The sequence below is a fragment of the Haliaeetus albicilla genome, chromosome 2, assembly GCF_947461875.1.
Source record: "Haliaeetus albicilla chromosome 2, bHalAlb1.1, whole genome shotgun sequence".
NCBI lineage: Eukaryota > Metazoa > Chordata > Aves > Accipitriformes > Accipitridae > Haliaeetus > Haliaeetus albicilla.
The window spans coordinates 22,341,207-22,353,738 of record NC_091484.1 but is presented as its reverse complement, the minus strand read 5'-3'; the positions used below and the strand labels follow the sequence as shown (position 1 = coordinate 22,353,738).

The window sequence follows — 12,532 nt, the reverse complement described above, 5'->3', positions numbered from 1 at the left end:
TAATGCTGAGAGAAAGGTGATACGGAGGAATTACACTTCAGAGACAGCAAATATGAAGTGGACGCAGAGCTGGCTTTCCTTTTACCTGTGCTCTACCTGTGGGCCACTGGGAGTTGACAAACCCTGCAAATTTATGTAGCTGGTATCCCTATAGCTTCTGTGCCTCACCTAGCACCCTTCTCGGCCTTATATAAAATTGGGGGGGAGAAGAATGAGAAGACCTCTTACAAGGCACAAGACAGTTTACAGGTAAAGAATCTGAGTTAATAATTTAAGTTAATAATGCCTTATTTTGGTGCTTAATAGTCTGACAATCAATACACAATACAATATACAAGATTATATGTGAATGTGTGTTAACGAGTATTAATTAATGCATTAACTATCAATTGGCTAGTTAATTATACTGTTACTGCTCCTTAGGTTACTTTCCTTTAAAAAAATAAAAGAAAACAAGGCTTTCTCAGCCAAAACTGCATATATTCTCTGTTTCTGCCAAATTCAAGAAATTTAAGTATATCAAATATATTTACTGAATTCACTCCTCTTGTACTGCTGTTTAACAGCTGTTCCTGAAATGGCTTTACAGGCTGCTTAAGGACCATGTAAGGACAAATAATACTCTAAGTTCTCCCATGCTTGAATACAAAGGATATATTCTCCAACGCATACAACTATCTGCAGTACCTCTTTGCTGTCATACCTGAAAGAAAAGACCAATAGAAGGATTCATCAGGGCTATCAAGTTTATTGTCTATCAATCAGAAAGCATATGTAAAGTAGTTTATTTTCTGAATGGGATAAGTTTTCTTTGCTCTGAAATTGCTGGTTAAATTCTAAAGTCAATTTTATAGTTCAGGTGGTTCAGGGTCTACCTGTGGCTCACAGGTTCACTTGTCAACAGCACACCCCAAAACCAGGAGCTTTGCCTTCCTGTGGAAGAGCAAAAGGCAGTAATTGTAACTGGCTTATTTGTTGCAGCTGCAGAAACTGAAACGATCACTCTCCTTCAAGACCAAAAGCTTGCGGAGTAAAAGCGCTGACAATTTCTTCCAGAGGACTAATAGCGATGTGAAACTGCAGGTAGACTTGATGCCTGAGGTGAGCACAAGCACTGGGCAGCTCCCCAGCTCAGAGAGCCAGGCGTCCTCCCCCACGAGAGCCCAGCAGCTGCCAGAAAACAGCAAGGCCCACATCTTCCAGGAGCACATCTTCAAAAAACCCACCTTCTGCGATGTCTGCAACCACATGATTGTTGGTAAGAAAAGATTTTTTTAAATCTGTGTGGGTGTCTGTGCTAGAACTTGCAGGATGACCTTTCCATAACTTACGTGAGCCCAGATGTCTAACTGAGAATACCCATAAAAAGGAGCTGGACTTATGTCATGTCTGCTGCAGGCTAATACAAGTTCTATATTTGTTGACAGATCTCATGCCTTGTGGACACATACTGTTATCACAAATTACAGGTGAGGGTTTCAGCTAGAGTCAAATTCCTCTCTCATTCAGGTTATACTGAGCACCAAGCACAAATTCTGTTACACTAAAACCAGCCGAAATCCACCTTGAGACTTGTGCCTGCTATTCTTACCCTTTTCCACAGCAGTAATTCTAACTCTCTCACTCCTTGTGTCTGCCCCCACACCCTGCAGTACACCCAGTTCCTATTTGCTGTGGCAACTATGCCTACCTCCTCCAGCTGCCTCGCATCTCTCCTAAGTGTCAATTGGGCAAGAAGTACACTCAGCTGGGTGGTAGGCTCCAAGCTGTGTGTGTGAGTGCATGTTGGCTGTCTAGGACATGTGTTTTGGGAGACCAGGTCAACAGAACAAGTAACAGCTGAATTCACGCTGCAGACTTTCTTGGGATTCTTCTACCTGATCCCTGCTACTCACAAAACCTCACACAAACTTTATACCTTTGAAAGATTGCCCTGTCTTCTCTCTGAAACTGTCCATGGGTATGTAGGTTACTGCCAGGGACTGACTGACAGATGGAGCTAATAATTTATTATTCTCTTCAGTGTGCAGAGAAAACTCCATAGTGAGCCCTGCTTGTAAGGTGATTTTCAGAGCAGTGTGAAGGCCTAAAAAGCCAGCCTTCACGCAGCCTTCAGGCTGCAGATTATCTATGGTGCTGTGCAAGGAGAAGTCAGGAAAGAAGTGGTGGCAGGTGGCTGGAGGTGTAGACCATGCATGGTCACCACTGTGGGAAGCTGCAGGAGTTGCTATTCAGAAGTCTGGTCCTAGAAATCCACGTCACTGTGGCTAGCTTGTTATGCACATGATTTGGTCTTCTTGCTACTTATCATCTAGTTGTTCCAACACAGCAGATCAGGAATAAATTCAGTGGCAGTGTACCAGTGTGAAAGTGAGTGACACCATTTACAGGTTTTTAGGCAGGACAAGGAGTAAAACACTGGTTTAGCTTCATGTAGAAGTAGTGCTGATACTGGAAAAGCCGGTCGAAGAAACTCTCTAAGACTCAATTTTGGAGTTTTATAAAGCAGGCATTCTTTATTGCAGTGCTGGTTGCACGGGGGATCGCTCCACCTATCGTGCACACCGTCAGGCCTAACTGTGCAGGTTAAGTACATGTTCTACATACATATTCCCTAGATTGCTGAGAAATGTTACACATATTCATTAGTTTTCTGGGAAATTATTAGCATATGCAAATGTCCTTTACATAGGCACATTGAAGGTCTCTGGTGGTCTTCCATAGTCTTCCGCACTTGTCCACTACTTGACCCTTCTCGGATGATTCTGCGCGGTGTGATCTTCTGCATGTTTGATACATCTTATCCTAAAGAATGCTCATTAGTGCTTCTATTATCTATGCTTACATTTTGATGTAATTCACATGGATCCTTCTAAACTAAGTTACCTAAAAGGGCTAAAGTCCTTATCTTCTTCAGTGGGGGCTTGTCTGGGATGGCCCAGAAACTGCAAGGCCATCCAAAAGCAATTTCTCACACATTTTGCAACATATAGAACTCCCCATCCACCACTGATCAGCAAACAATAGGGCAAAGAAACAGCAACGCCATTGTACTCAGAAAAACATCCTGCATCAGTGCACGTCTCTGAGTACAAACTGTTGTCTGTAATTTGCTGAGCTTCCTGTAATAAACTCATGTCCCTTGGCATGGAAGTCACTGCCTTTCAGATAACAATATGGTAAGTTCTTGAAAGATGCTGATAGGATTGCTCAACCCTTTTCAGAGAATGCTACCTCCTTTTCCACATGCGGGTGCTTAGTGTCCCCCATTTGCATGGGGAACCCATGCTCTTTGGAAAAGGCAGCTGTCTGCAGAACATTAAATCTGATGCAAGACAATCCTGCTTGCATAAATTAGAGAACTGAATGTATGAGGCCTGATTTCATTCTCTCTGTACCACAGCTCTACTGAATCCATGGAAACACAGGAGTTTTGATCCCAGATTTTTGATGTTATTTTCCAGTCTTTTAAGGTTTTTTTTCTCCTTTAAGTGAACGGGTCAAAGGGAGAAGGCGTAAAGCATCAATATCAGGGAAGTTCATAGTCCAGAGATTGAAGGGAAGTCTGGAAGGTAGGCAGTTAGTTGAAATAACTTTATGTATGGAGGCAGGCCCAGAACTTGTCTCCTTCTGTAATGCAGATGGACATTCTATCAAAGCTTAGTTTCACAAATACATACTGCAAATATAAGTCCTTTGCGTTTCTGGCAGCTTCTCATGAAGTTGCATGGAGATTAGTATCATCACAAATCTGCACAACTCAGCATACTGTTTCAAAACACTGCTGCTCAAGACAGATTATTACTGGCAGCAAACTTTGCAGGAAGTAACTCCAATTCCTAAACACCCGTGCCCTTTTGCTTTGCTGGGCAATCTGTGTCCCACCTGGGATAGGAAAGTCCTGAAGCATAGCTATAAGCTTCAAAATATCAGCTTTAACTCCACCTGCCTTCTGAACTTTTTTTGTTCTTTTCTATTCTCTGGGGCTTCCTTTTTCTCTTCTGTATCTTAGCCATTTCATTAGAGAAAGAAGCCTTTGATAATTGCTGAAGAAGCTAATGCAACCTATTGTCTGGTGGCAGGCTGAGTCAGGTGAATTGCTCTGACCTCCTCCAGCTCACCTTTGCTTGGACGTATGGCAGAAAAGATGTTAAAAGAGTTTTACCTTATAATGCCTTAGAGTCTAAATGCCCTGATTCTCATAGACAGACGTCTAGTCTATTCCTGTAATCCTCTCTCTTTGATCCTTACTGCAGTCATGGCTGGTTTCACTGTATTGTGTTTTAAGCAGCATGGGAGAGCTGGATGTTAGTGTTTGCAGCTCAATTAATCCACATAAGTTATGCAACTGTTGGTTATGGGGATGGTGAAGTAAAATAGGCAGCTTTTCAGGAAATCGTGTCAAGCCTGCTCCCCAAAGCAGACTCAAAAAAATTCACTTCTGTGCAGAGACTCTGAATTTACATGCAACACGGAGCCTATTTGTTCTCTCTGTTTGCATTTTTCACGGGCAGTGACATTTGAGAGTAACAAGTCTATGGCTTTAAATTCCTTATTGATGAGAATAAAGGCAAAGACAGATACATGTTTTGAAGACTGGGGGAAAGAGTCCAGGAAAATCCTGGCTTGACTTTAGATGGTTTCAGTTTTGCCACCAAGAATGATTCTAGGTTCACCTTAAATGACTCTCTGTTCTATGAACTAAGCAGCTCTGTTTGGTACAGGGCAGCATGAGGAACTGTGCATAGCATGAACATGCAGTACATGCTTCAGTCTCACTAGCATGGCAGAAATCTGTCTGTAGCTTCAGAGTGAACAGGAGACTCAGAGCAGAGGCAGCAGGCTCCCTGTGCTGCTCTTTTCACAGCAAAATTAAAGCAAAGGAACATGAAACATTGTCTTCCTACAAAAAATATGCGCATTGTCTCTCCTTGATTGTTAGGCCCTATGAGCCAAATGTTGCCATTGGGATATAGCACGTGTGCCTGTTTGTTCATTTGACAGAAGTACAAGTCATAAGATGAAGGCCAAATACATGTAATTGGTTTCAGCATTCAGAGGAAGGTATTTGCTAGGATCAGTATAATGCAAACTTACTCATTCAAATGCTTTTCTTGCATCCCAGAGTGCAATGCAACATATTCAAAAGAAACTCCGTTTATTGGTTTGATTTCAAAAAAGAAAAAGCAGTATTAATAGTGTGCTTCATACCTCAAATTAAAGACAGGAGTCAAAGTGTTCCTAACTGTACTAGACTGGGGCTAAAGTTCCATCTCGGTAAGCAGAAGGAAAATTTTATATAGAAGCAGTAGTTTTCTGCCAAATGAAAAAAGGGAGAAAATTTCAGATTCAAGGGAGCTCTGAGGAGAGCATGGAGGATGCATTTTACATTGATAGGGCCTTCTTGCAGCATCAAGTACTCCAATGCAATCATCAGTTCTTATACTGAAGTCAACAGTAATAATTCACGTAATTTCAGAGCAAATCAATAGTATGTTGGAGCAGACTCTGCACTCCTTTCTGCCGCTCACTGTTCTGCTGCTGTGACCTCCAAATGTTGGTTAGTATAGGAGTGAGTTTTCAGCTCCATGGTGGGTTACGTATTTTCCTAAATATATCCACCCATGAACATCTTCTCACAGTATGACTCCTAGAAACCCTTTCATTTGCTGTACTTAGTAGTAGTATTCTGAAAATCAAAGTATCTTGTGGAAGGTATCACTAGATGATTATTTAGAAGACACTGGTTTGTTTATTTTAAATCACTGTGAAAAGAAAATCAAGTCAGAACATCTCTGAGTTTGCTTTGTGTTATCTACCATTTTCTGTGTTTAGCAAGGATGTGGTAAGCTTTGGCAATTTCCAATAAGGGGAGGCAAAACTGCGTGGCACCAGCAAAGATAGAAACTATTAAATTAATGTTGCATCAGGTTAGAGTCTTAAACTATGCTGATCAGAAGCAAGTTCTTGCTCTTCATCAGTCTCTGGTGTATCATCAGTCATCTCTGTGATACTTTACTCTTGAAGAAAACATGATGTCAGTACTCAACTCTTGAAAAACATTGTGTATTTTTAAAAAAACTCCATCCGTAGACTTCTCAACATTTTACTCATTTGCAGTTCATTTCCTGTGCTGACTCACATGGAAAAAATGTTTTTTTCCACACATTCCAAGCATATTACATGCAATTAATGTATTCCCATGTAAGTCAAATAGAAGTAGTGTAGCAAAATGTAAGCTGCTTTGCTTTTAAAAATAGCTGACTTTAAAGTCAGACCTTTAAAGCTGTGTTTTAAAGAAATAGCTGCTCATTTATAACAACATCGTTGTGTGTTTCTTTGTGTTTCAAAAGTGTACTTAGCAGTTTCATTCCATACTTAACCTTAACTCTGACACAGAATTTTGACAAACCACCTGTTCTATTGACATACCTTTTGGGGTTTCTTTGCCTGGAAAGACACACTAGAGGGCTACAAACTTTCAGAAAGGCCAGACAAAATTGTGGTCTGCAATGTCCAATAATCGTCAAAAACAGGTCCTTCTGGATCATGCCATTACTGGCTTAGGTACCTGAGATATATGCATTTATAGTTGGTCTCAGGGCAATTGAGTTTCTGGTTTGGATGCAGATTCTCCAGACCTTTGCAGCTCTGGAGGTAAATAACTCAGTACCTGCCTTCTCAGGGAACTAACTAGGTTGCAATCGGAGAAACCTGTAGAAAACAAACAAGCAAGCAAAAAGATAAAACCTAAAATAAACCCCTAGCACAGTTTACTTCCAGTCTACTAATCAGCAGTGCTTAAGCAGTGAAATTGTGCTATCCTTTCAGTATTGACTCTCTCCTATCACCGCCTGTTCTGGTTTAGCCAGTCATTCTGGAGTTTCAAACAACCAACAAAGTGCCATGAATAATTCTTTCTGGCCACATCATTTAAAAACAGCCTGTATTTCTTTATTTCACTGTGCTACTGTGGCTACTAGAACTTTCAACCTCTTTTATCCCCAAAGCTGTAATGCAACATCGTCCATAAAGCTAGGCTCAAAGTTGTTAAACTGGCCCAGATTTTCAAATGCAGAGGAATGAAGGAAAGAAAGAGATCTGGATTGGAGCTATGGCCCCCCTTTTTGTTAGTCACTACATCAGAACATCTTCTCTTAGACTATCGGTAACTGCAACTAATAAGTAATGGAAAAACTCCATAGTTTGAAGAAGGGTTTATATAACTGTAATTTATGTGGATGTTTATTAAATATAGCAAAATTTCACAGGAACTATGACACAGTGCTTTTTGCCTCCAGTCTGATCAGCTCCCTCATAAAGATTATTCTTGACTTTTTTTAAGCTTGCTGCCTCACTTCGTTAAGTAGGCATTCTGGTTTGATCCAAGCCTGCCTTTATTCGGCATTATCCAGGTAGACAAGGATGCAATAAACAGTCACAGGTTGATCACCTCCGCTTGGCAGTTAGACAAAGTAGAAGTACTCCTGGGAAGCGTGACTGTAACTGAAGCTATGTTTCCAAGGCTATGGTAGTTTGGAGCACTCCTCCAGAGTCTTAACACAAAACAAAAAAAAAAAAAAAAGAAAAAAAGAAAAAGAAAGCTTTTTTATTTACTGAGGATTTTCTTGCAGGATAAAAGAAAAAATAATGTTATTCATTCAGCGTTCACCCTGCCCTCCACTCCCCCAGATGACCTTGGGGGAAGAGATTCATGTTGCCACTGCATCAACATGGGAGGTTTCCCCTGTAGAGAAGGGTAAAGAGCTGCCAGTGAGGAGGAGATGCCTCTGGCGCAGCTTGTGGAGGTGGTTTCGTGTCCACCTCTCCAAAGGGCTTGTGCTGTCACAGCTGAGCCTTCCTAGATCTATTTTCCAGATGATAGACTATTACAGTATAAAATAGTGTGTGTGTGTGTGTGTGTGTGTGAATGGTGTTTATTATTAATGCAAGAGGGCAAAGAGTTTCCTTGTGGAAAGAGGTTTTCAAAAGCAGCTGAATTCAGCCTCCTTTGGTTTTGATTGTGAGGCAAAGGAGCAATTGTGTAACCTTGTCTGTGACCGGTACCAGGTGCCATCCCGTATGTTATTAAATAGCCTAAAGTCCCTGTCTCTCCCTCCTTCTTCCCTCCAGTAAATCCACTCCTGGATTTAGGAGACTTAGGTTCTCGCTCCAATTGATGCTGAATGGCTCTGGGCACCTAAATCCTCTAGCACTTTTGAGAATCGTTGTGTCAGAATTACTTTGGTCCTCTCTGACCTGCTGTGCTAGGGTTTAGGGCAAACAAAAACATTGTATTTTTTAACATACATCTGCAAAAAAAATGATGCAAAATAATAATTTTAACATATCTGTTAGCTTGAAATTGAACCTGGTTTCTCCTATGATATCTTTCTTGAGTTAATAACTCTCCATAAGCATAGACCTTGCCACTTTTGAGAGGAGGCCTGTAAGAAGAGCTAAACAAAAGCCTTCTGGAAATATGAAGTTAAGCACCACATTAATCAAACTGTACAGTATGCAGTTAACTTAGTTATGGACTAGTCAGGTATAGATAATGTCATCTGGACTCTGCAAAATTTCTAGAAAGTGGATAGTTTGTCTATTAAAATACATAAAGTGGGGATGAACAGATGGAAAGAGGCTGAAACACGTATGGTACACACAGTTTAGGTGTGCTCCATTAGTACGTCTTCTATTTTTAATAAGCATGACAAAAAGTACCCAATTCATACAGCCCCATGTTTGTAAAGTAGCTACAGAGAGCCACACATTATCCCTGCATTAAATTAATATTTTTCATTGGTGACAAAGAGTTTAACATACTGTAAAGCAAATATTGAAAAGCAAATATTTAGTCTATTTATCCTCTGGGAGGGCTTCCTCCTCTGAGATGAGGCAAGAATGTTATCAGTAAATTGGATAATCAGGAACTGCTTAGCTGCAAAAAGAGGGTGGAAATATATTTTAAATTCTAATTTGTCCTTGAACAGCATCAAGCATGTTTCACATTTGTTACTAGATAATTTTCAAGCTCACTGTAATTTTGGGGAAATTGCTATTAATATGAAACTGCAGTTAATCCTCAGTGAAAAGAGACTTTAAAGATATTGACCAACATTTGCTGCCTAATTAGATGGAAAACAATAAAAATTTCCAGCCCATTTACAACCAGTATTTTAACATGATGTTAGCCAAGATGATTTTTGACCAAAAACTACTTTGAAAAACACTAAACACCCTAATCAGTAGCGGTCATTGTTCCTGAGATCAGCCCTAGTGAAGAACATAAGGGTAAGCTTAAGGTTTGTTAAAGACCTAGGGATGAAGCAGAATACATGATTTCTTTTTTTTATGTCCTGCTATCTACTTTTCCTGAGCTCATATGAGATATTGGGTGTTTTCAGATAAGGAAATTAAAGGCATCTTCTTTGAAGCTGACCTTCCAGTAAAAACATTGTTTTTCTACTTAGAGTCTTTGTCTACCAGAGTATCACTGTTACATGGATAATTACATTGCCACATAGCTGACAAAAGCATCATCAAGAAGGGAAATTATTAGGAGCGTCACCTTACTATGAGTTGCAGAGGCCATAAAATGAGGCAATTAGCAGAAATGCTTTTGCAAAAAATAGAGCATTGCCATCCTGTAGAGTAAAATGCCTACCCACAGTTGCTTGTTGCTGTCCTTAATATAGAAGGATGTCTCAGAGAGCAATGATCCTTGTGGCTCACATGAAGCATTGCATGATCTTTCTGCTTTGGTAATATGAATGCAAGTAAATGCAACTTTAGCAATTATCTTCTCTAAACTGCCTAAATTTTAGTTTTCCAGGTATACACAATCTATAACTTTTTTCCTCTTTGACTTAAGTTTATCTTACATTCCGAAGGATGCTGCACATACATGGATCCCCTCCTTGACTTCTAATTCTGAAGACATGCTCTGCAGTTGAAAATTGTGATTACATTGTAGTTTCCTTTATAACATGCAAGCAGCGATCTTGGAAAATCTTGAAACATTTTGTTTGACCACTAGATTATTTCCTGCTTAATAGAAGGGTTGGAAGCAAGCAAGCAAGAAAAGAAAAAAAAAGGTGGCTATGTCTTCTTCCCACAACAATTCCACTTTCCCAGCCAAGAGAGGAAATGGCATATGGCTGGTATAATCCCTGAGCCAGTGTGAACTATAACATCACAGTCAGCATGTTCCTGATTGCCTTCCTCGGCAATCACAAAAGAAAGGCTGTAGATTTACTGCACAGGAAGATCCCTCCAAATGAGGATTGGGTGTATTGATGAGGGGACTTGTATTTGCAGTGCTTATATTGCCTGTTTTTCTAGCTGCACCTCTCAGAAGTGTAGCAATTTTTCATATCTGAAGATCTGTGGCACCTGAAACTCTCCAGACAGGCTTTGTGCTGCCCCAGGTCTTTTTTTGTGAGGCATGGGGATGAATTTTTAACATTGCTGGTTGCTTACAGAGCTCTGTCATCAATGGGCTTGAACTGAGAGGCTGCTATGTGCAGCTTCATTTTGTTCCACCACTTTGCCTTCCTCTGTAAGCCCAGGCACAGCGTATTGGCATCATCAGGGGTTCATTTGCACATCTGTTTACAGCTGCAAGGTGAGATGTTTTCTGTCTTGCAGTGTTTGTTACAGCTAGCAAATATGAAAAGGTTACACCAAGGCGCTTGGTCTGTTTTGCTAGATCTAGTCCCTCAACACAGCTGAGCATGGAAGTCCATTTTCCATTAATAATCTCTGGATAGGTATCATGGTTTAACCCCAACTGGCAACTAAGTACCACACAGCTGCTCGCTCACTCCCCAGCAGTGGGATGGGGGAGAGAATTGGAAGGGTAAAAGTGAGAAAACTCGTGGGTTGAGATAAAAACAGTTTAATAATTGAAATAAAATATAATAATAATAATAATAATAAATGTAATGAAAATGAAAATAACAGAGAGAAATAAAACCCAAGAAAGGCAAATGATGCAAGTGAAAATAATTGCTCACCACCACCAAACTGATGCCCAGCCAGTCCCCAAGCAGTGGCCCCCCTGCCAAACTTTCCCCTAGTTTTATTGCTGAGCATGACGTCATATGGTCTGGAATATCCCTTTGGTCAGTTGGGGTCAGCTGTACCAGCTGTGTCCCCTCCCAACTCCTTGTGCCCCCCCCCCCCAGCCTACTTGCTGTCAGGGTGGTGTGAGAAGCAAAGGCCTTGACTCTGTGCAAGCACTGCCCAGCAATAGCTAAAACATCCCTGTGATAACACTGTTTCCAGCACAAATCCAAAACATAGCCCCTTACCAGCTACTGTGAAGAAAATTAACTCTATCCCAGCCAAAACCAGAACAATGGGATAAACAGCCACTGAGTATGACAGGTCTCAAATGTCATCAGAAGGGAGGACACAGGATGTTTTCTCTTGGAGAGCAGCAGGTAAGCAATAGCCTCTGATGAGCGCCTGTTTTCCATAACAAGCTGATGACATGCTCTGGCAGACTTAACTGCTTAGTGGTGTTCTCCAAGGGCAACAAACGCTTTGTTAGCTGACACAGAGATTCTTCTGAAGAGCAACAGAAAGTTCAACACTTAAGATATTGATGGGATTTGGGTATATCTCTCACAGATGCTCTTTCAAAATACCCTATCTGGAAATTTAGGCTGTTTCTTAACCAAAGAATCAAAAATTAAGCTGAGCTTTTGTCAAGGGTGAGACAGCATAAATGCCAGTGTGGAGAGGATCTGGATAACAGGTTTTACTGAGGAATCAGTGACATTACTGCTTTTACCCTACTTATTCTTTCTCACACTCATTCACTCCCTCCCTCCCTCCCCGCCAGCATTTCATTCCCTAGGTCTCCCTTTCCCTGCAGGGAGATTCCTGCTTACCTGGGAAGGTTGGGCAGAAAGTCATGTCAGTTCCTGCTGTGATGCTGCTTGCAGTTACTGGTGTCAAGCACCACTGGCCAGGGTCCATGGGCATCCCCCGGCATTGATGTCCATGGCTTCCTCATCTCCAGGATCTTCCCCCATTTCCCAGAGTTCTCCCGAGGTCAGGGTCTTCACCACCTTCCTTCTGGGCCCCCTTCTTTCTGAGACCACTTCTTCCTTTCAGGAACCCATGTCTTGGCACCAGATCTTCTTTCTGGAAACCAAGATCGCAGTTCCTCCAGTCTAAATAGTGTATGTGCATAAGAACAGCGTGTGATCAGCCCCCTAACTAGTGGGTTGGTCTCCTGTCTCTTTATTAATTGGAAGATTTGTGATACATCCCTTTTGTTTAGTCAAAGTGTTATCAACATTTCCAAGCAGCCTGTACCATTTGTAGCTTAGAAATAGCAGGCTCCTGTCTGAGCAGTTCAGGGACATTCACCCATGCATATACACACAGTTACCTGCTGCCTGTTTGTGTTCACAATTTCAGCTCTTTTTGCCTATGTCAGCTCCTAAATCTGAATACATGTGTTTGACCCAGCTCTCTGTGAGATCCAGCTACATTCCAGTGCCTCTGAGACACTGAT

The 12,532-nt window shown here is 41.2% G+C and overlaps 1 protein-coding gene across 2 annotated transcripts in view; it reads left to right on the top strand.

The window, feature by feature from the left end:
- STAC (SH3 and cysteine rich domain) overlaps positions 1-12,532 on the top strand; it is a 74,004-nt gene that overhangs the window by 23,438 nt on the left and 38,034 nt on the right. For both annotated transcript variants that reach the window (XM_069809706.1, XM_069809715.1), the window contains exon 2: positions 982-1,258. In XM_069809706.1, coding sequence (XP_069665807.1) covers positions 982-1,258 — 277 coding nt within the window. The remainder of the gene's footprint in view (positions 1-981; positions 1,259-12,532) is intronic.